This window comes from Erythrolamprus reginae, chromosome 2 (genome assembly GCF_031021105.1).
Source record: "Erythrolamprus reginae isolate rEryReg1 chromosome 2, rEryReg1.hap1, whole genome shotgun sequence".
Classification (NCBI taxonomy): Eukaryota; Metazoa; Chordata; class Lepidosauria; order Squamata; family Dipsadidae; genus Erythrolamprus; species Erythrolamprus reginae.
The window spans coordinates 203410590-203437977 of NC_091951.1; the positions used below are offsets into that span (position 1 = coordinate 203410590).

Here is a 27388-nt window from a genome sequence, read left to right on the forward strand (position 1 = left end):
CTTGTCAGTGCTGCCTATGACAACGTGAGAGCATTCTCTACAAAACATATGTTATAGAAAGCCCAGCTTTCTCAGACAAACCTTTGCCATTTCCCAGCATGCAAGGCACCCATGGATGCAGGCACACCATTCAGTGGGGAGGAGTATGTGGATGTCATTTTGAAGCTACAGGAGGAATTTGATCACAGATTTGCAGACTTCAAGACACACAGAGCCACATTTCAAGTTTTTGTGGACCCCTTCTCCTTTGATGTGCAAGATGCTCCTCCTGTGCTTCAAATGGAGCTCATTGACCTGCACTGCAACTCTGAACTCAAAGCAAAGTTCAGGGAGTGGAAAAGCAGACAAGCTCGGGCAATTTTTGAGACAATTGCCCCCCAGGTTCCCTGAGCTTTCCCGAATGTTCAAGTGGACCATGTGTCTTTTTGGGAGCACCTTGAACTTCAATAAGTCCAAGTACAGGTCCAGACTTACTGATGAACATCTTCAAGCCCTACTGAGGGTCTCAACTGCTTCCTCCCTTAAGCCAAATGTGGCTCGGCTATGCGAGAGTAAGCGCTGCCAGATCTCTAGCAGCAAGAAGTAGGCAGAAGAAGCCATGTTCAAAACAGTTTATGTCCAATGTTCCATTCATGTTCCGAAAGTTAAATGTTAAGGAAATTTTAATACAGACATTTGAATCTGAATAATAATTACATTTCTCTAGTCAGCAACTATATGTGGTTTCTTCAGTCTTCTATATCTGCTGTATTATTATTATAATTTTCATCTTATTTATTTATTACTGAATTTATTTTTTCTTATGAATTTATTATTTATTTATTTATTTATTCATTCATTCATTCAATTTTTATGCCGCCCTTCTCCTTAAACAAAAAGTAGCTGCAATTGGCTGAAAACAGCAGATGAATTTCCGAGCTCATAAAATTTATTTTGCAAGGCAGGGCCGATTGCCCAGTAAAACGTCCTCTGGAAGCCCCCTGAAATTCAGGGAGCTGGCAGAAATTGGCTGCCCCACCCCCTGCACGGTGCCTACACACAAGTAGAACAAGCTTTCTAATTCTACATTGGGGTCTGTAATAAAAGCAAAAAGGCCAGGGGCTACTTCAAAACTGCATCACCTTCAAGTCTCCCAATAAAAATCCACACTTGTTTGCGTTGTGTAAAAGTCCCGCTTTATTTAAAAAAAAACTGTTGTTGTTGGTAGTCCATTTAATGGCAGTTCCCGTCCACTCTCCTTCCATCTCCAGTCATTTACATTCACTTGAAAACAGAGACCCAAGACAGAGACTCAAGGAGACCCTTCGCAGCATGCAGGGGGTCAGACACTACGTGTAACCTGCATGGACAAGTAACATAAAGGTTGGGTGCTCAGGTTCACCCAAATTGTGAGCAAACCTGAATACTGCAATCACCTTGAATTGTGCGAATTGGCCAAATTTGCATAAGAGCGGTTTTGCATAATAGTTGGCCAGTTTGACTGCTTTGCATAATTTATTCTCAATTTATTCTAATTTATTTTCGCCAGAGGGAAAACCTGTAAGGCACTGCAGCCCCACGTTATCAAAACTCACTTAACAGCAATTTCAAATGATTTCAAGCAAGCGTTGCCTCTAGGCACGTATCTTCATAGCCTCAAAGAGGCCAGAAAAATCCTGAAAAAAAGGAAGCAAAGCATTGAGAAAACAGGTTATCGGGAAGATTCATTTTGTAGACAAAATGTTCTCCTGGACTCCTGTGGACCTACTGAGCAGAGCTAAAATAAAGGCCTTAAATGCAGATCACTCGGTCATCTTTTCAGCGTGCCCAAAAGGACCATTATCATGTACACGTAGTGGTTAATGATTTTAGATAATTATTGAAAATTTTGAAATCACCAAATCTGCAGTTTTCTTCCTAATAAATTCTGTTAAGTAAGAAACACTGTCCCTCTGTAACACAATGCTCAGAGGCTTTATCTTTTTATTATGAACTCAAAGGATTCTGGAATTGAGCTCCAATACTTAAAAGATCCAGACTGAAATTTGGGCAAAAATTAACCCTTTCAGGCAGATACTATGCAACAATGCCTAGTAAACACATTCACAGGTCTCTTTGCTTTCATGCAAGTATTAAGGCACACATACAAACTCACCATTTGTACAAATACAGATACAAAATGCAGAGCTGCTCTATTTTCTCCCACAACCAAAGACCGGGTTGTGTAACACCAATATTTTTGCTTCTAATACTTATGTCTTCCCATCGTGATTCTGTTCCAAAGCTTCTTCCCCCACCGTTTTTATTTCCTTCTACCTAAATCCTGAATGAACCACAGAAGTGCTTTGGGGGATGATGAAAGAATCTACAGCTTTGGGAATAACGGGAGAGTTAACGTTATTATACAAATGTTTGAATCTGCTCCAATTCTGGAATACAGTTCCTGGAGATTTTTTTTAAAGAATGCCACACTGGAACTTTTGTAGTCTATAGACATAAACACCTAGCATCAAAAAAATTTAGAAGCTGCAGATCCTCAAACCCATTTCTGCAGTTCCTGTACCAGGTATCTCCAGAGGTTATGTTTATATAAGCCTGCTACACTGATTCCTCAATTCTATGATTCATCCTGGTCTTAACAAGAGAGATCTGGGGAATTCTGTGGTTTCCTTTCTCCAACACAGGACTCTCCATTAAAATTTCTACAAGATATTATTTGGTCATTCCAGGATAACCATGTTAGAATTACATTCCTGTATTGTCCCTTCTCAAAAGGATGGGAATGATTCTAGAGCAGCCTTCATCAGTTCAGAGGTCATCATTTGGCCCTGTTCACTGGAGTTATTGGGAATTTAACACATCAGCTGGTGAATGCGCTTCTCATCTCACCAAAAGTCCTGCCTGGAGAAGATTCTTATGGGAGATCTGCAGGCTTCTGCTTAATTTCTGCATAATGGCTAGAGAAGGAGAAACACAAGACAATCATAAAACCTTCAATATGAGATCGACATCATTAATAATCGGCAGGTGCCAGCCCTGACATGTTCCATTTCAAATATTTAAATTTTAAAAGAGAGTAATCTGGATCAAATTCGAGATGCCCAGACCCAACATTTCAGAAATAGCCCTCCCCCTGCCCGGGAAAATTGTTGGTTCCTCGGTCTGTACAGAGGAGGAGGAGAAGAGTCTTTGGTTATTGGTGTGGGCATGTCAGTCTCGTTGTGAGATTAGTAAGGACACCATTGCTGTTGATATTTCAGAAAACCCAGAAGACAATGAGGAACCTTTGCTGGACGTAGCAGTTGTTCCTGAAAGAGGCAACTTCCCTCTCGATTGTGAGGTATTCAGTTGGTCCCAGAAGACTCGGCCACCAGGGCAGGCAGACAGAACCAAGAGCAGGAGATGTTTGGTGGACAATGACAAAAACGTAGCACCCTTCTGTCTCCTACGTAGGATCCAGCTCAAAGACACTGTCATTGGTTGGTGAGGTGAAGAAACAGGTCTGGTCTGAGGCTGGCCGCCGACTGCCCTGGCTAAGCCCCAGGGACTTCTCAAAATCCAGCAGCTGCCCCATGAAATTGAAGTTGGGTGAGATGTTGGACTTCTTCCGCTTCACCAGGTCATAGGCATCGTTGAGAGACAGGTTGAGCTTCTGCATGAGGTAGGCTACAGTGACGGTGACTGAGCGGCTGATCCCGGCCAGGCAATGCACCAGAATGCCACAGTTTCGAGAGAGGGCCTCATCTGACAAAGAGATAAGGGACAGGTGGTCAAGCGAACACAACCCTACACAAGGGCTTCTAAGCAAGTGGAATTTGTTAACACTGAGTTGGAAAAATGAAACAGCACATTATTTCTGTGACACGTTTCTGATCCAAGAGAAATAGCTTTCTGTATGACTTTTCATTTTCCCAACTTTGTCCCTCATGTATAGGAAGCCGTCAAAGCCGAGCAAGTAAGTATTTTCACAGCTCAAGCAAAAAGGGGACTTCAATTTCATAATCAACTTAGGCATATCCATATTGCAAAAACGTGTGATTTGAAACCACTCTGCTATGATATTATCCAGTAGTCCCAACTGGATTACGTAGCTGCATATTAAATTGTGTTAACCAACCAGAAATACCTTTCTAACTGAGCAAAAACCTTTAGAAATAATTCACTTTGCTTATTCATGATCTAAACATTAATACTGAGGTGTCATATTCTACGCAGCATTGCAGGGCATACCAACGCATTATCGAGATGACACAAGATTTGGGAAAGAGGAGACAGCTGATAGCAAGGAGGAAAAAACTTTTGATTCTTTTAACACTGAGGCCAAAGAAGACTGCAAGTCAATGGCAAAAGAAAAAAGAAAAGAAAAAGAAATGGGTGGGAAGAAATGCATGTTGCTGGCTAAAACCAATCAGAGTGAGAAATGTCATTACAAGTAGTCCATAGCTCAGTGTTTCCCAACCATGGCAACTTGAAGATATCTGGACTTCAGCTCCCAGAATTCCCCAGCCAGCGAATGCTGGCTGGGGGATTGTGGGAGTTGAAGTCCAGATATCTTCAAGTTGTCAAGGTTGGGAAACACTGCCTTAGCTTATGACCAACCCAAAAATAGGGAGTTTCAAAGTTCAGACAGTTCACTGAATTTCAGGCGCTTGTCAACACAGTCGCCCCGAGTCCAAGGAGAGGGGCGGCATACAAGTCCAATTAATAATAATAATAATAAATAAATAAATTTATGGTCATTTGCAGCATCCTGTGATCATGTGATTGCGATTTATTATGGTTTTATCGAAAACCAGCAGTTGCTTTTGCCTAATGACTGCTGCAAAAGATATCTTGAAATCAGATCGGCCACATTTTAAAGCTGTTACAAAATGCAACTGTAATGGGCAGATTTCATTATAGTTATATGTTGAGGACTACTGTATTAATAATACAGTAGTACCTCTAGATACGAGCTGCTCCACATGCGAGTATTCCAAGTTACGAGCAAAATTTCTGTTCGACACCGGAGCTCAAATTCGGGATACAAGCCGAGCTTCCACTAGGTGGCGCAAGAATCTCCTTGCTTCTAGTTATCTCGGTGTGAAAAACAAAGTCTAAAGGCATTCGTTCGAGATGCAAGTTGACCGACTTACGAGCTCGGGTCTGGAACGAATTAAACTTGTATGTCGAGGTACCACTGTACTGCAAGTTCAATTAGTGCAAAGAGCTGACCTTTGACTACTTAGCCTCCATTCCCCCCTCCTCCTTCCATTCTCGGATACGCAAAATCCTCTGTTCCTGCGCAAAAGCCTGAGCCATTTTATCCACACTTGTCTTTTGGCAATGAGTGGAAATTAGCAGAGGATACCTGAAAATACCTTCCTCTGACTAGATTTCCCAGCAAATCACACCGAATTAAACCCCATTTTCCATTTCCCTCTCTCAGAAAGTTATTTCTGGATAGGCTTTGTGTCCTATTTACTGTACCTCCTTCGCTTGAGGGAAAAACAACTGTTCTGATTAGCATGATAAAAGGATCGATGTGGAAACCTGACAGGTTTTAGGGACCCATCAAGACTGGGTGCATGTTTTAAGCCCCCAGAGCCTCCCTCAAAGCCTGGAGGCCTGACATAGCATAGATGGCAAACCTTTTTTCCCTTGAGTGTTGAAAGCGCATGCGCGAGCGCTATTGCCTATCAGTTTGCGTATCAGTTATAGAAGGGTCTATGTCAATGATGGTGAACCTCTAGCACACAAGTGCCCACAGCCATAATTCAATGCTGCCCCGGCATCCATGCAAGTATTTGTATTTGTATTTGTATTGTATTTATTAGATTTGTATGCCACCCCTCTCCACAGACTCGGGGCGGCTCACAACAGTGACAAGAACAATATATATTGACAAATCTAATAATTAAAATCTAAGGTAACAATTACACATTTAAAAAATCTAAAAGCAAGGAACCCCAATATAAAAAACATACATACAGTCATATCATGCACTAGAACTACATAGGCAGGGGGAGATGTCTCAGTTCCCCCATGCTTGACGACAGAGGTGGGTTTTAAGGAGTTTACGAAAGGCAAGGAGGGCGGGGGCAATTCTAATCTCCGGGGGGAGTTGGTTCCAGAGGGCTGGGGCTGCCACAGAGAAAGCTCTTCCCCTGGGCCCCACCAAACGACATTGTTTTGTTGACGGGACCCGGAGAAGGCCCACTCTGTGGGACCTAACCAGTCGCTGGGATTCGTGCGGCAGAAGGCGTAGATGCGCACAATCCCTACCACTCCCCCAGTTCCTGACTTTAGGTGGGCGTGGTAGGTTCTGTCTTTCGCCCTCCCCAGGCTGCAGAGGTTCGCCATCACTGGCATAGATTTATTTATTTTATTTATTTATTTTGTCCAATACACAATGAGGGTTTTAGTGGGTATACAGTATATCTATATAGTAAAATACATGATGAAGGTTATAGAGGAGATACTCATAGTAAAATATATCTAAGAAATAATAGAAAAGAAGGTATAGTAATAGAACATATCAATGAAAGAATAGAAGAAGTGATATAGGAATAGAAGAAAGGTATAGGAGATATAGGAGAGCAATAGGACAGGGGACGGAAGGCACTCTAGTGCACTTGTACTCGCCCCTTACTGACCTCTTAGGAATCTGGATAGGTCAACCGTGGATAATCCAAAGGTAAAGTGTTGGGGGTTTGGGGATGACACTATGGAGTCCGGTAATGAGTTCCATGCTTCGACAACTCAGTTACTGAAGTCATATTTTTTACAGTCAAGTTTGGAGTGGTTAATATTAAGTTTAAATCTGTTGTGTGCTCTTTTGTTGTTGTGGTTGAAGCTGAAGTAGTCGCGGACAGGCAGGACGTTGCAGCATATGATCTTGTGGGCAATACTTAGATCCTTCTATAACTGATAGACAGGAGCAAATAGGAGACTTCTGAGAGTGACAGATCAGTAACATACATTGGAAGCCAAAGTATCCAGATCTCTTTCGTTTTGGTCTTTGTACAAACTTTGACAACTCGTTATAATGGACTCTGGGTTGGAAAAAATTCAGTTTCTTTACCACCTGAAATGATTTGACTACAGAAGGGCATTATTTTCCAATTTGGGGCAGAGAATGCAAGCACCCTCAATAATCCCTGTATTATTTATTGGAGCTCATCATTAGAGACCACAGAAAGCCTTAAACAGATTATCATGCAGAAATATTTGAAATCTGAACATTATTTACAAAGGGTTTCTCCCTTACAGCTGTCCTCTGGAAAGACAGACTTCCATTTTCAGGAATGCATGTAGTTTGAGGGTGACCAGAGGCCTAAGGCAGTGTTTTCCAACCTTGGCAACTTGAGGATATCTGGACTCCAACTCCCAGAATTTTGGGATATCTTCAAGTTGCCAAGGTTGGGAAACATTGGCCTAAGGAAATTATGGTAGATCACCACTACCATTTGGGCTTATAAGATCCTCCCCACAAACCCCTTTACTGAGGAATAATCATGTTAATTGATTTTCAGCAGCTGACCTTTTTACTGCTATATGTGTGATCAGGACGTAAGGTGCTCATAATGTGTTTGACAGGGGGAATTGTTGGCTTTTAAGGCGTCCTAAATGCTTACTACTGAAAACTAGTAGGGGCACAAGAAGGGGGAAGTTAGAAAACAAACCTCTGGGGAGATTTTATTTATTTTATTTATTTATTTTGTCCAATGCATAATACACATTGAAGAGAATAGATATGTAATAATATAAATAAAGAAAAGAATAGAAGAAAAGATATAAAAGTATAGGTGAACATATTTGAAAGGAAGAAAAGATAAATGAGATAAGGAGAGACAATTGGACAGGGGACGGAAGGCAAACTGGTGCACTTATGCACGCCCCTTACTGACCTCTAAGGAACCTGGAGAGATCAATCGTGGAAAGTCTAAGGGAAAAATGTTGGGGGTTAGGGGTTGACACTACTGAGTCAGGTAATGAGTTCCACGCTTCGACAACTCGGTTGCTGAAGTCATATTTTTTACAGTCAAGTTTGGAGCGGTTAATATTAAGTTTGAATCTGTTGCGTGCTCTTGTGTTGTTGCGATTGAAGCTGAAGTAGTCATTGACAGGTAGAACGTTGCAGCATATGATCTTGTGGGCAATACTTAGATCGTGTTTTAGGTGACGTGTTTTTACCCTCCCCCAGATCCAGGGAAGCCTTTGGAGCATGGGGCGGGTGAAACACAAGTCTACCCGGGCCCACCAGAGGTTGAGAAACAGGCCGTTTCCAGACTCCAGAGAGCCCCTGTGGGGTAGGGGAAACTGTTTCTGTCCTCCGCAGGCATTGAATTATGGGTGTGGGCACTCCCGCATGCTCTTTCGGCACCCAAGGAAAAAAAAGGTTTGCCATCACTGGTATATACTGTACCGTCCAGGGTCACAAGGAAGTGACTCTGCTTGAGATTAGGAGATATATAAATTCAATACAAAAATCAATAATTTTCCCCTTCATCTTTAAAGGTTTACCTAAGCATCAAAGTGTTAAAAATCTCCAGTCAAAACTGTATGAATATCGCTGTGCCCAAATTACACAATGCACTACTTGTGTTTTATAGTGGCGATGACTGCAGTGTTGGGAGACCAGGTTAGAGACAGATGGTCCTGGAGGAAATCTACGTGGTTGTTAGGAGTTAAAAATGATATAAGCACACAATCCATCCCATCATCATCATCATCGTGGTACTATTACCCTTCAACCTGCTGACACTCACCAATGAAATCAATAGCTTCAGGAAAGAACTGAGAAAGGTTCTGGCTCCAGTGATCCGAGATGGGAATTTGCTTATAGTGGAAGTCGCCATTCTTCTCAAAGAGGTTTGGGAGGTTTGGAGTCACATTGAGGATGTAGTGGATTCCCAGTTTGGCCAGAGTGTCCATGTTGGCAGAGTCACGGGCACATCCCAGGTAGAGATTGGGTAGGATCTGCACAGGGAAGGAGGGTGGGCTGGTGCCTTCAGACTCCATTCCACTACTGAGGGGATCTGACTCGGCATCTGACCCATCTGAACTTAAGCTCAGGCCTCCCAGCCCCACGATGGGAGCCGCCAGGGGAACAGGAGAGCTGCTGGTACTGGCTGTGTCCAGGTTGGTTTCACAGAGATGGGGCCATTCAGCCTGGAATTTATTGAAGCCTCCTGGAGGAAGGACAGATCCAAGAAAGAAAAAGTATCAGTGTTATAGGCATCATGTTATAGGATGGCATCAGATGCTCCCCCAAATGGGGCAAACTTTGTTTTCTACTCATCCCACAAGTCATTTGGAAGATTAATTCATACCCAAGGTGGTAAGCTGTATAAATCATTCAATTTCACCACAATCGAGCCCAAAATTTCTGTTGCTAAACTAGACAGATGTTAAAAACACTACTCAAAAAAAATAAAGGGAACACTTAAACAACACAGTATAACTTCAAGTAAATCAAACTTCTGTGAAATCAAACTGTCCACTTAGGAAGCAACACTGATTGACAATTTAAATTATGGGTTTTTAACTTCGTATTACGTATTAGATTTGTATTGTACATTGTTTTTATCACTGCTGTGAGCCGCCCCGAGTCTACGGAGAGGGGTGGCATACAAATTTAATAAAATAATTTAATAAATAAATAACAATCAATTTCACTTGCTGCTGTGCACATTCAAATTTGTACAGAACAAAGTATTCAATGAGAATATTTCATTCGTTCAGATCTAGGATACGTTATTTGAGTATTCCCTTTATTTTTTTGAGCAGTATACATTTTACCCTATCAAAACGACGACGCTATAGAGCACTGCTCACAAAGACAACTAGACACAAGGAACAGTTTCCCCCCCAAACATCCTCACTCTGCTAAACAAATAATTCCCTCACCACTGTCACACTATTCATGAAGGCTGCATTACCATTACTATTAGTCTTCTCGTCGTTCCTATCATCCATCTCCTCCCACTTACGACTGCAAGACTGTCACTTGTTGCTTGTATCCGTACTTTTTATATTAGTATTGATTGTTTTCTGATTGCTTAGTAGTACCCTATGACAATCATTAAGTGTTGCACCTCACGATTCTTGGCAAATGTATATTTTCTTTTATGTACATTGAGAGCGTATGCATCAAAGACAAATTCCTTGTGTGTCCAATCACATCTGGCCAATAAAGAATTCTATTATATTCTGTTCTATTCTATTCACATCCTTTCTTATCAGAGTTGTTACATGAATCACTTAGTTCAGTGTTTCCCAACCTTGGCAACTTGAAGATATGGGGACTTCTGGGAGTTGAAGTCCAGATATCTTCAAGTTGTCAAGGTTGGGAAACACTGGTTTAGTTAATAACAGATTTGTTAGGTGCATCTGGCTTCCCCATTGACTTTGCTTGTCAGGAAGTTGCAAAAGGGGATCACATGATCCTGGAACACTGGAATTGTCATAAATACGAGACTGGCTGAGCAGCCATATTTTGATCATGTGACCACAGGGGTGCTGCAACAGTTGTAAGTGTAAAAAATGGTCATAATCACTTTTTTCAATGCCTTTGTAACTTTGAATTGTCACTAAATAAATGACTGTAAGTCAAGGCCTGCTTCTTGCTATATTTTTATATTTTCATGCTGGAATATATTCTGTTTTTGTAGCTTTCTGCTTTTATAGATGATTACATTGTTTTGTAATTCTATGCAAAAAGCACCTCAAAGAAGTTGGAAAAATACAAATACATGATTAAAAACTATTGAATTAGAAAGGTTATCAAAATATAGATAGAAACAAGGAAGGGGGATTGGAGAAGAAAAACAAAAGCAGAAATAAAAACATTAATCCAACATTTTCACAGAAAACACCTAGATGGCTAAATGGATCGTTCACAGAAACCTCATGAATTTAGTGTAATGTAAGTGACAGAGGAAAATAATTTCAGAATATTGGCACCTCTGCAGATGGATTTCACTACAGTGAAAGATTATTGAAATAATTAATATTGATGCCCAACCTGAACAGTACAACTTACGGCACCTTACAAAAAAGAAGCAATGCAAGATAAAACAACAATAAATAATTATCTGTAGGTAAAACTGCAAGGTTCCATGTGATGGGCTCTGCCCTGGTAAGCCCATCAATTATCCAGATTTTTAACAAAAAAAGGCCATCCATTACAGTAGTCCCTGTCATACAACAATAATTAAGCCTGGTGGCAATTATGATTATGATTATTTATTAGATTTGTATGCAGCCCCTCTCCGCAGACTCAGGGCGGCTCAATTATAAATTGTGATGGATGTAAAGTGGATCCCCAAGTGACCATATCTATTTTTATAATCTTTACTGCAGCAGTCATTAAGCAAATGTTGTGGTTGTAAAATGAACACTGCTTATTTTTTGTTATGGGCCAGTTTTTGCCAGGAGATGTAAATAAATGCCGATTTCCAGCAAAAATGTGGAAAGTTGCAGTCATGTAAATCTGGGGCGCTTCAAATGGCTATAAATATAGGCCATTTGCCAAGTGCCCAAAACATGGCCATGTGACGGTGGTGGTGGGCAACATTGAAACTTCAAAACTGGATTGTGAGTCCCTTTTGGAAACTCATCATAACTTTGAATGGTTGCTAAGCGACTGATCCCATATATCAATCCCTCACTGATTGAGCTAGGAAGGCCAGAATCGAAAAACATTCTATAATATGGCAATAGCAAACAATTTTCATTTCGTCCCCAAGAAACCTACATGCACATGACATGGATTTGAGGGAGTTTTTCTATTGAATGGGTGGCTTCATTTGCCATATTTCTATATTTGAGGAGGTCAAAACCGGATAATAAGGAATCGATCCACTCCCAGCACTTCTATGTTTGGGGAGTTACAGATCAAACATAGGAAGCATCACGCAGAACATTTATTTATTATTTATTATTTATTATTTATTTTTATGCCGCCCTTCTCCTTAGACTCAGGGCGGCTTACAACATGTTAGCAATAGCACTTTTTAAACAGAGCCAGCCTATTGCCCCCACAATCCGGGTCCTCATTTTACCCACCTTGGAAGGATGGAAGGCTGAGTCAACCTTGAGCCGGTGATGAGATTTGAACCGCTGACCTTCAGATCTATAGTCAGCTTCAGTGGCCTGCAGTACAGCACTCTACCTGCTACGCCACCCTGGCTCATTCAAATATTCTCCATTAAAAGATGGAAATTCGCCATATTTCTATATGAGGAAGTGGGCCAGACATGGTGCCTCTGGCAGTAAAAACAGAGCTTGGGAGGGCCGCAGGAGGCTGTCACAGTCAGAAACGCAGCTCGGGAGCCCGTTTTCATTGGCAGAACACTCGGGTCAGCACAGACACCCCCGACACAAGTGACGTCGAGCTGGCCACGCCCACCCCGGCCCTCCGAGGTCAAACAGCCTTGATGCGGCCCTCAATGAAATCGAATTTGACGCCTGTGCTCTAGAGCAGCGTTTCCCAACCGGTGTGCCGCGGCACACTAGTGTGCCGCGAGACATCGTCAGGTGTGCCGCGGCGAGAGGTGGCGGAGGAGAGTGGGCGGATCGGGCGGGCAATGGGGCAGGGCGGAGAAGCCAGGGGCGCGTTTGGCCGGAGACACCTACTGCCGCACCTCCCTGCCCCTGCCTCCCCACGGTGCCTCCGGCCAAACGCGCCCCTGGCTTCTCCGCCCTGCCCCATTGCCCGCCGGATCCGCCCACTCTCCTCCGCCGCCGCCTCCTGCCTTGGGGCGAGCAATCCAGGACTGTGTGGCTTTGCGCCATGAAGAGAAAACGGCCGACTTTCCCCTGCTGCCGTTTTCTCTTCATGGCGCAAAGCCACACAGTCCCGGACTCCCGGATCGCTCGCTTCTCCGGTCAGCAAAGCCATCTGCCCAGGAAAGCGCCGCGCTGGCCGGAGAAGCGAGCGATCCGGGAGTCCGGGACTGTGTGGCTTTGCGCCATGAAGAGAAAACGGCAGCAGGGAAAAGTCGGCCGTTTTCTCTTCATGGCGCAAAGCCACACAGTCCCGGACTCCCGGATCGCTCGCTTCTCCGGTCAGCAAAACCATCTGCCCAGGAAAGCGCCGCGCTGGCCGGAGAAGCAAGCGATCCGGGAGTCCGGGACTGTGTGGCTTTCGGCCGGGCTAACGGGAGGCGGCGTGAGGCCGGGCGCTGGGGACGTCTGGGAGGGCGAGGAGGCTGATGGCTGCTGCGCACTCCACTCTCTCTCCGGCTCTCTCTCGCTCTTTCTTTTTCTCTCTGTTGCTGGCGTGGTGAACGAGAGAGAAAGAGAGAGAGAGAAAAAGGAGGGGAGAGAGAATGAGAGAAAGAAAGCAAGAGAAAGAGAGGGAAAGAAAGCAAGAGAGAGAGAGAAAGAAAGGGGGGAAGGAGGGAGAGGGAAAGACATAGAGGGAGGGAAGGAGGGAGAGAGAAAGAGAGCAAAAAAGAGAGGAAGAAAGAAAGAGAGGGATGGAGAGAAAGAAGGGAAGGAAGGAAGAGAGAGAAAGAGGGAGGGAGAAATAGAGTGAAATGGAGGAAGAGATTTTTTTTTTGTCCAAACTTTTCTTTAGCCCCCCCGCCCCCCCCCCTTCAGTGTTCCCCAGAATTTTGAAAACATGAATAATGTGCCGCGGCTCAAAAAAGGTTGGGAAACACTGCTCTAGAGATTCATTGCCATGGGCGCACATGCGTGTCCGCGCACGATTTTGCTACCTGCAGTAGCAGAATTGCGCTGGACTCCGCTAGCACTCAAGAGCCACAGGGACGAGCAAACGTCACCGTTCCACCTGAGCAGCCCACCTCTGACTCCCAGCAACATACCTGTGCATGAATGTGAGAATGTTGTTGTGCTCTTGATCTTAGTCATGTATTCCCAGATGTAGCTGGATGGTCACCATGACTTGGGATGCTAAATAGATGGTTCTAACTGTGCCAAAAAAGGAGTTGTAATTCAGTCAGCTAAGGTGGGCACGTTCCTAGCCTCTTCCCCTAAATGTTGCCATCTGACGGGAGTTAGGAAGTGCGCCATTTTGTGATCACCCTGGTCCTATTGAATGATTTGTCTCCTGAAGTTTGATAAGTCTCTATCTACATATTTTATTGATTGATTGATTTGATTTGTATGGGACTCTAGGCAGCTCACAACAAAGATTTAAACATATAAATAGCATTAAAACCTCTAAAAAACAATTTAAAACAATTTAAATCTCACAGTTTAAAAAACCCATACATGCCATTTATGACCATCAACGGCCCCAGGCCTGCCGGAAAAGCCAAGTCTTTACAGCTTTCCGGAAAGCCAGTAGGGTTTATAAAATTTATTTGTAAAATTCATTAGTTGTCCATCTTGCCACATAATAAAACTTAGTTTTCCCCCCCGAATGCCATCATTCTACTAAACAAATAATTCCCTCAACACTGTCAAACGTTTTACTAAGTCTGCACTTCTATTTCTACTATCATTCCTATCACCCTTTTCCTCCCACTTAGGACTGTATGACTGTAACTTGTTGCTTGAATCCTAAGATTTTTATTAATATTGTTTTTTCATTGTCTATTTGACCCCTATGACAATCATTAAGTGTTGTACCACATGATTCTTGGCAAATATATCTTTTTTTTAATGTATGCTGAGAGCATATCCACCAAGACAAATTCCTTGTGTGTCCAATCACACTTGGCCAATAAAGAATTCTATTCAATTCTATTCTATTCTGCAGCAGGAGGTAAAAGCCGGTAAGACCTGGTTTTACCTCCAGGTGCTGGGATAAGATGAAGTGACTGCACATCAGAAGTCTCACCTGGTGCCAGGTTTTTGTTGTTGTTAGCACATTTAGGTTTTATAATATGTTTTTTTGTGCTTTTTAACTCTTGATTGCGAGCAGCCCAGAGTTGGTTATAAGACGGGTGGCTATGTCAATGTTTTATATTAATAAGGGGAAAAAAAACTATTGGTTTGTATTATATCAAACCAATGGATTTGTCACCTGCTTCCTTCGTGGCACACTAGAATCTCACCCATTTGAATGGTCGAAACAATGACTAAACAATGTCGTTTGGCGGGCCCCAGGGGAAGAGCCTTCTTTGTGGCGGCCCCGGCCCTCTGGAACCAACTCCCCCCAGAGATTAGAACTGCCCCCACCCTCCCTGTCTTTCGTAAACTACTCAAGACTCACTTATGCCGCCAGGCATGGGAGAGTTGAGACACCTTTCCCCCAGGCTTTTTTATACTTTGTTTTATGTTTGGTATGAATGTGCTATTTGGTTTTTTTAAAATAATGATAGGGATTTATATATTTTTTTAATATTAGATTTGCAGTCTTCATCCCTCAGTTTATTGGTGGATTTTTCCACCTCAGAAAGGAACATTCCAGCAACCACAATTTTGGCCCAGCTCAGGGGTAGGCAAAGTTGGCTCTTCTATGACTTGTGGACTTCAACTCCCAGAATTCCTGAGCCAATCATGCTAGCCCAGGAATTCTGGGAGTTGAAGTCCACATGTCATAGAAGAGCGACCTTTGCCTGCCCCTGGCCCAGCTCCATATTTACTCTGCTGCACCAATCAAGAATCAATCTAGAAGCTAGCATTGGTCAGTTATTTCTTTCTCCCCCACAGACAGCTTTTCTTTCTGCGCACCTACCCTGCAGGTAGTAGGCCAGGCAGCCCTCCTCTCGGAGCTTCTGCAAGAGCGTGAGCAGCACTGGTTCTTCTTCCTCCTCCTGGTTGTCTGGCCGAGGGAGCCGATTTGTCCCCTCGTCGTACAGCAAAACCATGTTCTCGCAGAGGCCCTGAGGGGGCCCAGGCAGCAAGGACCGGACCGCCAGGCTCCCCTTCCGAAGGCGGCGCAGGAGTAGCCCTGGGAGGGCGACGCTCAGGGCCCGCTCCACATGGGATGAATCGTAGAGGTCCCGGCTGCGGCAATCAAGGATATGCAAGCACGGAGAAGGAGAGGCCAACTCGGCCTGCAGCCAGAGCGTCGACTTGCCCAGGTCTTCCATAAGGGCTGCACGCCCACAGTTTAGGTGGCCGGAACTGTCTCGGTCCAAAGCCTTGGATCAACCTTGGCAGAATTTCTGAGTGGTGTCTGAATTTTCCCGCTCAAAAAAATGCATCAAGAGGAGAAGTCATACTTGCCACTTAGACTTGTTTCCCCTCTTCCAGTGCTCAAAAAGTGTTTGTGTGTGTGTGTGTGTGTGTGTGTGTGAGAGAGAGAGAGAGAGAGAGAGAAAGAGACACAGAGACAGAGATGAGAATGCACACACGTAGGGGATTGGTTCTGCCGGAAGGTAGGAGAATGCTCCAACCCCGGGGACTGGAAGATCCCAAGTTCTTGCTCTGGAGAAATGTCTACATTGTGCTGCCAGTCTAGACGGTCTTGTCCTCAATCCAGTTTTTGCTAGAAAGAAAGGAAAGGGGCATCCCGGAGCACGACATTGTGAGCAGAAGTCATCTTTCGTCCTATTGGCAGGAAAAAGAAAGCGCTGCAGCCTTTCCAAAGAAAGACGAGGGCATCAAACAAGGCTGGGATTTCCCCTGGAAAAGAAAAGGTCTGATGAAGGAATTGCCCCAAACAATTAGCAGTATTCAGATACGCTGCTCTGCTCTCAGTATCCCTGATTAGCGTGGCTTAGCAAAGATCGGCTACCGGATGAAACTTCATCTCCCGCAAATCCAGAGTGTTTATCTTGTTTATCTGAAATAACCTTTGTGCTGCAGCCGCCTCAGCTTGGCAGGCTGAGCAGAGCCACCACCATTTACAGCCAGCCCGAAGAAGTTGCTCCTTTTGGTGTTTCCAAACCCAACCTATCCAACTCCCCTGGAGAGGATGGGCTGGAGCAAGGGCCAAGTGGCTCTGTGGTAAGAAGGCATCCACATAAGCCTGCGGGGAACGGAGAATGAAGGCGGACCACCGCAGGGCAGCGAGGCAGAGCAAGCGAGCAGTGAGGGGTGCCTCAGGGCTCCGGAGGACAGAGAGTTGCTACGGTAGCCCTGAAAGCCATCCCTGGACAAACTTGCAGCAGAAAAGCAAAGGCACAGAAGGGGAGTGGGAAACAGGAGGAAGAGCAAGAGAGCAAGCAGCTGGGAAATACGGGAAGTGCGTGTTCCCTTCCTGGCACCTTGCTGTCCCCCTCCATCCTGGCCAGATACTGACCAGAGACTTCCTGGCAACCCAAGGGAAGACAGCTGCAATTGCCAAGAATCTGGAGGGTAGCAGGAAGAGCCCCCCCCCCCCCAACAGCAGCACCTCCAAGACACTTTCATTCATAAGGGGAGAGGTGGCCAGCCTCAACCTGCTGGTCAAAAATATCTCTGATCAGGGGTGCGCTGCTCGCTGGAACGCTAAATTGGGCTTGCTGCTGCGGCTTGTGAGTGCTAGCGGGGCCAGTGCGATGTTGCTTCTGCACCTGTGGAGGTAGCAAAATTGTGCACGGAGTTGCAGGTGCGCCCGTGTTACGGCACTGAAACCCGGGCACACCTACGGTTCCGTGTGCGATTTTGCTACCTCAACAGGTGCAGAAACAAAATCACGCTGGCCCTGCTAGCCTTCACGAGCCGTGGCGGTGAGCCCAATTTAGCGTTCCAGCGAGCAGCCCACCCCTCTCTGATACACCTGGAATTTATTTATTTATTCATTTTTATTTATTCAATTTTTATGTCGCCCTTTTCCTTAGACTCAGGGCGGCTTACAACATGTTAGCAATAGCACTTTTTAACAGAGCCAGCATCTTGCCCCCACAATCCGGGTCCTCATTTTACCCACCTCGGAAGGATGGAAGGCTGAGTCAACCTTGAGCCGGTGATGAGATTTGAACCGCTGACCTTCAGATTTACAGTCAGCTTCAGTGGCCTGCAGTACAGCACTCTACCTGCTGCGCCACCCTAGCTCCATATGAGTCATGACTGAAGCTATAGCAAGGGAAGAAGGGAGAAGGAGTGTGTTGAGTGCTGTAACTCAAGGACAGAACATCTCTGTTGCATTCAAAAGGTCCCAGGTGTAACCTCTGGAACAGGGGTGGGTTCCTCCCAGTTTGGACCAATATGCCCGAACTGTTAGTGACCCGCTGATGACATCATGATGATGTCATGATGTTGTCATCAAATTGGATCAGTCAGTGCCAGTCTGTGGGTACCACATCTTTAAAAAAAAAATCAAATTTCCCCCCCAAATTTTTTAATTTCCCCCCCTTTTCTGCGCATTTGCAGAAGCCAAGTTTCCAGCACTGTGCATGCGGTCATTGTTTTGTTATTGCATATTAAAAAATGGGGGTTGTACTGTGCATGCACACGCATGTGAGGCATGGGCCTGTCCATGAGGCACAGCCATGCAGTACAGGAGGAAGCGAAATGGCAGTGAGGTAACTTGGAACCCGTCCCTACTCTGGAGTATCGAATGAAGTTGGGAATAATTCCCTGTCTAAAACGAGTGGCTATATAATTGAGTTATGTGGACCAGAATCTGACTTGTTGAGTGCTGTCCCAGAAGATTGACTTAACGGTATTTATGGAGTTCCCACAATTCACTGATCCATGAACAAACTGCGGGGCGGGGCAAGGGGGAAGGAATGGGACAGGATTGGCACAGCACATTTGCTAAAAATGAACAAGCTTAGGACTAATCAGAAGGTATCTCATACTTTCCTTTTGCTGATTAAGCATCTTTGGGACCATAGCCAGAATTATGGGTAAAATGCAACTTATCACAACTCTATGCCACTTCAAGAACATCTACAGGAAACTCAGTACATGTATATTCAGTACTGGGGTTAAAGGAGTAAATCCTGCTATCAAAGTAGAACATTGAATAGAATAGAATTTTATTGGCCAAGTGTGATTGGACACACAAGGAATTTGTCTTGGTGCATATGCTCTCAGCGTACATAAAATAAAATATACATTTGTCAAGAATCATGTGGTACAACACTTAATGATTGTCATAGGGGTCAAATAAGCAATGAAGAAGCAATATTAATAAAAATCTTAGGATATAAGCAACAAGTTACAGTCATACAGTCAACATGGGAGGAAATGGGTGATAGGAATGATGAGAAAAACTAGTAGAATAGAAGTGCAGATTTAGTAGAAAGTCTGACAGTGTTGAGGGAATTATTTGTTTAGTAGAGTGATGGCGTTCGGAAAAAAACTATTCTTGTTTCTGAAAGGACTGCTATTGTCATCTCTCCCCTCCTCATTTATGTATTTATTTCATTAATTGGATTTCTATGCCACCCCTCTCTGAGGAATCATGACCCTTGCTTTCCTAAAAGCTGTACCCTGGGGAGGCTGGACAGGAGGGGTTAGAACAGTGATGGCAAACCTATGGCATGGGTGCCACAGGTGGAACGCGGAGCCATATCTGCTGGCACGCGAGCCATTGCCCTAGCTCAGTTCCAACGTGCATGTGTGTGCCGGCCAGCTGATTTTTGGCTCACACAGAGGCGGGGGGGGGGGGGGAGCTTTTTGGCTTCCAGAGAGTTTACAGGGGGCAGGGGAGGGTGTTTTTACCCACTCTGAGCTCCAGGGAAGCCTTTGGAATCTGAGGAGGGCAAAAACACGAGCCTAATGGGTCCACCAGAAGTTGGGAAACAGGCCATTTCCGGTCCCCAGAGGGCCTCCAGGTGCTGGGGAGGCTGTTTTCGCCCTCCCCAGGCATTTGATTATGGATATAGGCACTCACGCATGTGTGATAGCGTGCATGCACGCTCATTTGGTACTCGAGGGAAAAAAGGTTCACCATCACTAGGCTAGGACTTTTCCTACTGTGATGGCTGCTGGTGGACCAGTATTAAGATCACTTGTATCATGGTAGGTGCTCTCAAGTAGAGGTAACCGTCTTGTACAAAGTTTTGAGGAGCTTGAATGTGTGCAGATGAATGCCCAGAGCTGACCTATAACACATCCCAGGAAATGGGCCAACCTCCCAACTTAATAGTTTTAAAAAGAGAAAGCAGAGAAAATGTGGCTTTGTTTATACATGTGATGTAGCCCTGACAACTATTTCACTGTTACTATATTTTATAGGCAATCCTCTATATCCAGTTACAAATCTCTGAGCAAGCAGTAGCACTTAAGAAGATTTAATTACGGATTTCATAATCCTTCAGTCATAATATTGGGTCGCCAGCCAATCAGCAACCTGTTTTATCCCTATGCTTGCAGGAGGAAAGATTTTTTTAATGTTATAAAAACAGACATTAAGTGGCAAGCTTTAAGTGTGAAGCTTTCTGGTAAAGATTGCCTTAAGCTGAACAAGCTGTAGCTACGCAGGCTGAAATCCTCATTTACACCTAAAGAGCAACTGGTAATGCTTCCACCACATGCTGAGCCTATTTAATCTATGACAAGTCTTGATTTAGTAAAACAAAATGATACTTGGACAACCCACATCTGCGGGAACATGAAGGGAATCAGAGAGGAAGGTATGTAGGCTGATTAATGATTAGAGCTCCTCAACTCTATGATTCAACTCTATTTTTGCTATAGTCAGTGGAAGAAAACAGAACAGAAATACAGGCTGAGATCATGCCATTATATTGCTTTGTGTTTGCTTTAGTTTTGATTTAAGCATCATTTAATAATTCATGGATAAGTCGGCCATGGCTTGCTACATTCCAGGAGCCAATGCTATACAATATAGGTGCTTATTTTTTTAATCTTTTATGCAGTTGAAATGAAAAGGCTAATCAAGCAGAATTTACTCCTAGTTCTTTAAGGTTTAGGAAGCAGAATTCAGAGTCTATTTTCAAATGGGGTGCTCTCTGTTTTAGAAAATTAACTTGATTCCCCCAGGAGAATTTGAAAGCTATGACCATTTATCAGTTGGGTAGCGCTTTTAATGTGTCAAGTGTTTTACTGCCTTACGGAGTGGATTATGTTGTCAAGTTCACAGAACTCAAATTGTGCAGCTCCCCCTAGACCAGGGGTAGGCAAAGTTGGCTCTTCTATTATTTATGGACTTCAACTCCCAGAATTCCTGAGGCAATCATGCTAGTGCAGGAATTCTAGGAGTTGAAGTCCATATGTCATAGAAGAGCCAACTTGGCCTACCCCTGCTCTAGACCTTGCAGTCAGCAAAATGAAACACAAGCTTGGGTTTCTATTGCTGATTTCCCCCCCCATGTGCTTTAGAGCTGAGAGAAGCCATTGAAGATGACAAAGTGGAGAACTTCTCTTCTGCCAGACCATGTGGAGAATAAACTGGGAACCTTTCTTGAAGACTGTTCCCTCATATTAACTACAGGGAGAAGTAGGGTATGTTTCTTCCATGCTGGCAAACTCCCCCCACCATACTACTTTCTAAGGGCTAGAAGCCTCCAGAATTAAAGTGATAGCAGGACTAGCTGTCATAATTAATAATAATAATAATAATTATGATGATGATGATGATAACAACAACAGAATTGGAAGGTACCTTGGAGGTCTTCTAGTCCAACCCTCCTGCTTAGGCAGGAAACCCTACACTACTTCAAATGAATGGTTATCCAACATCTTCTTAAAAACTTCCAGTGTTGGAGCATTCACAACTTCTGGGGGCAAGCTGTTCCACTAATTAATTGTAATTGTAAGGGTAGTTTTTAATTAGAATTTTAAAGACTGTTTTTAATGTACTTTTTACTAAACCTGCACTTCTATTTCTATTAGTTTTTCTCATCATTCCTATCATCCTTTTCCTCCACTTAGGACTGTATGACTGTAACTTGTTGCTTGTACCCTAAGATTTTTATTAATATTGATTGCTTCTTCATTGCTTATTTGACCCCTATGACAATCATTAAGAGTTGTACGACATGATTCTTGACAAATGTATCTTTTCCTTTTATGTACACTGAGAGCATATGCACCAATACAAATTCCTTGTGTGTCCAATCACACTTGGCCAATAAAATTCTATTCTATTCTACTATTAATTGGATTATTATTACTGCTTTTTTTCTTGTTTTTTGTACATGTTGTGAGCCGCCCCAGTCCCCTGAGAGAGGGGGCATACAAATCCAATTAAATCTTCAATCTTAATTGTTCTCACTGTCAGGAAATTTCTCCTTAGTTCTAAGTTGCTTCTCTCCTTGTTTAGTTTCCACCCATTGCTTCTTGATCTACCCTCAGGTGCTTTGGAGAATAGACTGACTACTTCTTCTTTGTGGCCACCCCTGAGATATTAGAACACTGCTCTCATGTGTCCCCCACCCCCAATCCTTCTTTTCATTAAACTAGACATACCCAGTTCCTGAAACCCTTCATTATTACAATTTGGGGACAATGGTAATACGTAATGGTACTCAATGAACAGCTACAAGATCTAATGCAGACGTCCCCAAACCTGGCAACTTTGAGACTTGTGGACTTCAACTCCCAGAATTCTCCAGCCAGCTATGAAAGAGTTGAAGTCCACAAGTCTTCAAGTTGCCAGGTTTGAAGACCTCTGATCTAATGTTTTTGCTCCATCAAGAAGTCTGTTTTGAGGCTTGCTCCCCCCCCCCCCTAAATGCTCATCTAGAGGCCTAAGACAAGGTCCCTTAATTCTGGATCAGTCCCTGCACCTAATAAGATACCTGGGACCAATGATGGTCTAATTTATAAGGCTGATGTAAGATAATGCAATTCGTAAACATCCTCGGGAAAATGAGCAGGCACATTCAATGGTGGGTTCTACATTGCTCTGTCTATTTTGCTCTGTCGCCCCGGATGCTGGTTTGGTGGGGACAGGCTGCCTGGATCAAAGCCTGGCAACATGCCACAGGTGCAGGAAACAAACCTTTTGCCTGGGAGGCAAACTCCAACCATGCAGGGCTGCTGCTGCGTGTGCCCAAAAACCGTCCCTCCATTTCACAGGGCCACTTGTTTGTTCCAGAACTGGAATAAAACTTTACAGCAGGTGTCCCCAAACTTGACCTATGGACTTCAACTCCCAGAATTCAGGGATCAGGGATCAACACTGTTTCGGACTTCAGGGACCACTAAATTAAAATTTAAAATCCCATGGACCACCGATATGATTTTTTAAAACGATAAATAGTATTTTAGTGCAATATAAAAAGTGCAAATATTTTTTCTGTGGACCACCAAAATTTTCTCACCGGCTTGAGAATTCTGGGAGTTGAAGTCCACAGGTCTTACAGTTCCCAAGTTTGGGGACACCTGCTTTACACCGTACCTACAAAAACAGGATCCCGCCGTTTTGTGCAGCGGGTGCAAGCGTTTCTTACCCGGGTTTTTTCTTGCTTTCCCCCCTTCCTCCAACGGTCCCTTGGGTGGCGGCGGCGACCGCAGATGGGAAACAACGCCTGCACGCAACTCCAGCCGTCAGAGATGCCCTTGTAGAAGCCCGTTTTCTTCGGATCCCGCAGCAAGTAATCGGGGGGAGCGAGAGCGACGAGTAATCCCCGCAAGATGATTCCCCCCCTCGCCCCCCAGGGTGGCCGCAACCAACCTTTGTGCAGCCCGAGCGTGGTTTTTGCTCCGGGTGCGGCCGATCTCCTCCGGGTTCTCAAACGGTTATTCCACCTGCCGCCACCCCCACCCCCCAGCAACCGATTCAGTCCGTGTCTTGGCTTCCGTCAGCAGGAAAACAAGAGAACTGACGTTGCTGCAGTCCCAGCAGCGGCGGGAGCGACGAAATATTCGGTCGTCTCCATCTGCAGCGGGGGGAAGGCAAGCGAGAGGATGGATCCCTCCAGCAAGGGAGGTCGCCTGCTGGCTGGATCGCTAAGGTGCCAACTTCTATCGGCGCATCTAAACTTTGCAAGGGCGGGAACGACGTTGTTATTTTTGTTCAGATCCCCCCCGGAGAAAGAGAGCCGAGGAAGAAAGAATGGACGATGGGGGAAAGCAAAGGAAGGGATCGCGGAGATCTCCTTGCTCGAAGAATCGCCGCCGCTGCTGACTCTGCCTCGTCGGAGGCTCCGCGGCTGCCAGTCCCCACCCCAGCCGCACGTGGTGGCTGTGTACAGCCGGGAGCCCCGCCCAGCGCGCTCCTGATTGGATGGGGCTTCCGCGGGGAGGCGGATCGTTCTTCCCGTACGTGCGCGTGCACGAGGAGACGCTGGAAACCGGAAACGTTGCCTTTGGCTGGCGGGATTGTGCCGGGAGGGGAGGGAGTAGTGGTGGGCTCCTAAGGGAACAGTCAGGAACAGTTCTGGTAGCAAAATTTGGAGCTCCATCCCAGAGCACCCAATTTGCACTGAAAGATGTTGAAACAAAATGCATAAGCCACGCCCACAGTGTGATAGTCAACATTTTGGTAGCCCATCACTGGGAGGGAGGGATTTTTTCGCAGGACCCAGCCGCTGCCTTCAGCTCGAGATAGTTGAATGAAAGTGGTTTTTCGCCCTCATCAGAACTGGGTCACTGAGGTCAGCGCCGGGTGGTGTAATTTCAGAGAACAAAACACAAAATCAAACGGCTTACTTCAAATACAGAATAAAAGCACTTTGCAAGATGGGTTAGAGCAGTGATGGCGAACCTTTTTCCCCCTCAGGTGCCAAAAGCACTTGCTCACACACTATCATACCGGTGCGAGTGCCCACCCCTATACAGTAGTCCCTCACCTATCGCTGGTGTTACGTTCCAGACCCGTCCGCGATAGGTGAAATCCGCGATGGGGAATTTATCGACTGATAGTACTTATTTAAGTATTTATATTGTAATTGTTTGGTAAGTTTTCATTGTTTTAAGTGTTTATAAACCCTTCCAACACAGTATTTATTTTAGATACAGTATTTAAATACAGTATTTACAATTTTAGATATATATTTTTTTTAAAAAACCTGCCGATCGAGTTCGGCGGGCTGTTTAAATCTGCCGATCGGCTGCCTCAGAAACCCGCAATGAAGTGAAGCCGCAGTAGGTGAAGCGCGGTATAGCGAGAGACTACTGTATTTAAATGCCTGAGGAGACCAAAAATTGCCTCCCCTTCCCCCCCAGGCCACAAACAGCCCATTTCCCAACTTTTGGTGGGCCCAGTAGGCCTGTTTTTTACCCTCCCCAGGCTCCAGAGGCTTCCCTGGAACCGAGGCAGGGCAAAAACATGCTCCCCCATCCTCCTGGAGGCTCTCTGGAAACAAAACAAAACAAAATTATTTTATTTATTAATTTGATTTTTTTTTTATGCCGCCCTTCCCCTTAGACTCAGGGTGGCTTACAACATGTTAGCAATAGCACTTTTTAACAGAGCCAGCCTATTTCCCCCACAATCCGGGTCCTCATTTTACCCACCTTGGAAGGATGGAAGTGATGAGATTTGAACATGCCCTCCCAGAGCTTCCATGCCAGACAAAATCTGCTAGCCAGTGCGCACATGCGTGCTGGAGCTAAGCTAGGGCAACGGCCCGTGTCCACTTGTGGTACCCATGCCATAGGTTTGCCATCACGAGGTTAGAGCGACGTCCACCAACTTGGTGTCTCCCTAGATGCGTAGGATCACTGATAAGGGAGGAGGTTCAATCCTGCCGTTCAGCAAAGACAGGGGAAGGTGCTTAACAAGATAAGGGATTCCTTGAAGAGGGTTTACTGGTTCCCAATCCACTGGACCTAATGTGTGGCAATTTCCTGTAAGAGGTTAACATGCAATTTCGATCTAAAATCCAGCAGTGAAAAAGCCAGGCTGTTGCCCAGTTTGGTTTATTCTGGAAGGTACTGTATTATATTTATTTACAAGTATAAAAGGGGGAGAGTGAAATAGCTTAATAGTCTGGAATAACAGCCACCAAATGGTGTCTCAGTGAGAAAATTTTGGTGGTCCACAGTAAAATTATTTGCACTTTTTATATTGCACTAAAATACTATTTATCGTTTTAAAAAATCATATCGGTGGTCCATGGGATTTTAAATTTTAATTTAGTGGTCCCTGAAGTCTGAAAGATTGTTGATCCCTGGTCTGGAATGTGCTTGGTTTTGGAGGCAGGCAATCCCTAGATCCTTGCAAGATCTGAGATGTCACCAGCCCAATAACTTCCCATTTGGATCGGGGATCTTCTGCTTTTATGTAGGTCTGAGAACAGCCACCAGTTACTTCCATAATAGGCTAAATTAAGCCAGAGGGTTTGGCTGTTCTAGTGGTGTTATGATTGCATAAGCATGTTATAAGAGAACTCAAGAACACAACCAGTTGTTAGAAGGCGATTTATGTGCCATACTGTATCAAATATAAATGTAATCCTTCTGGATCACTTTGTACAAGAGCAAATGTGCAGGTACAATAAAGTAAAAATAAAACTATTTTCCCCAAGAGCCTATGCAGTATGGATCAGCCTTAATTACCTCCAAAATAACTGGCTGCCTCTGTCTCTGGAATAGGTTCACAAGCTCACACAGGTGCTAATCCTTTATGCATTTATCCGAGAGTTAAAACTAAAGATTATTCTTGACTCATGGTGGCTTCACTGGTACATTCAAGTAGTTTCTTTGGGACCAGGATGAGTGATTTGGCAGGGCCTACTTTGAGAATGCTTTTCTCAACTCCCCAATCTATTCCTATAGTCTTGGTGGTCTCCCATCCAAATACTAGCTATGTTGAGTTTCTGAACTCATAAGAGGCAATAGAATTACCAAGTATTGCTGAATGCATTACATTAGTATTGCTGAATACATTAGAACATGTTCCAGATAAGATCAGATGCCAAGGATAGAATAGATAGGAAAGCTATACAGACAGTCCCCAATTTACAATAGTTCATTTAGTGATCATTCAACGTTACAATGGCACTGAAAAATGTGACCTCTGACCATTTTTTAGATGTATGAATGTTGCAACATCCCTGTGGTCATGCAATCAAAATTTGGATGTTTGGCAATTGATTCATATTTACGATGGTTACAGTATCCCAGGGTCATGTGATCAAAATTCAACCATCTAACAACTGACTCGTGATAGTTGCAGTGTCCTGGGGTCATGTGATCCCCTTTCGCGACTGTTGTGGTTCCGTCTGAGGCCCCTCCGGGAACGGCTGACCTTCTGTCGGTTTCCAGCTCAGAGGGAGAGGCTGAGGAACAGGAGGTGCAGACAGACGAGGAGGAGGAATCCCAGGCTGAAGAAGAGGGAGGACAGCCAGAGTCCCACCAGGGGGAGCTCTCCCCAGCAAGCAGCCTGGATTCCTTAGAGGAAAGTGCACAAGCCATAATTGATCTGCGACAACGAAGAGCTACTCAGAGACGGAATCAATTGGCTAAATACTTTCAGCATTAAAGTGGCAACAGCTGGGTTTGGGTGTGGTGCTCTTGGGAAAGGCTAAAAGGCAGACCCACCCTTCCTGGCTTGTGGAGTTTTATCTTTGAGAGTCGTGGGACCTGACTGTGAACTTTGGCGTCTTGGAATCCTGGTTTGTGCCTTTGACTATTGAAACCTTGGGGGGGGGGGGGTGCCAGCAAGAAGCTTGCTGTATTGTCTGGACATCAGGACCCTGCTGTACCGTATTATATC

General features: G+C 44.6%; 1 protein-coding gene across 2 annotated transcripts; it reads right to left on the reverse strand.

The window, feature by feature from the left end:
- Window positions 1-1152: 1152 nt before the first annotated feature.
- Window positions 1153-23892, reverse strand: DUSP9 (dual specificity phosphatase 9). 2 transcript variants are annotated; one of them, XM_070741359.1, is made up of 4 exons: window positions 23178-23892; window positions 15617-16509; window positions 8730-9152; window positions 1153-3723 (listed from the first exon to the last, which is right to left on the reverse strand). In XM_070741359.1, exons 2-4 carry the CDS (start codon window positions 15972-15974, stop codon window positions 3425-3427), a joined length of 1080 nt encoding a protein of 359 aa, XP_070597460.1. In that variant the 5' UTR covers window positions 15975-16509; window positions 23178-23892; the 3' UTR covers window positions 1153-3424. The 2 variants fall into 2 exon arrangements, with proteins under 2 accessions (XP_070597460.1, XP_070597461.1); XM_070741360.1 differs by lacking the exon at window positions 23178-23892 and having other exon boundaries at window positions 15617-16989.
- Between the last annotated feature and the right edge of the window lie 3496 nt (window positions 23893-27388).

Bases quoted from the DNA above. Each gene is read 5' to 3' on its own strand.
- DUSP9 (XM_070741359.1), bottom strand. From the start codon at position 15,974: ATGGAAGACCTGGGCAAGTCGACGCTCTGGCTGCAGGCCGAGTTGGCC. The intron at 9,153-15,616 runs GTAGGTGCGCAG...TCCTTCCTCCAG, and splicing joins CCTGGCCTACTACCTGCAGG to GAGGCTTCAATAAATTCCAG. The intron at 3,724-8,729 runs GTGAGTGTCAGC...TCTCTTTGTCAG, and splicing joins TGAAGCTATTGATTTCATTG to ATGAGGCCCTCTCTCGAAAC.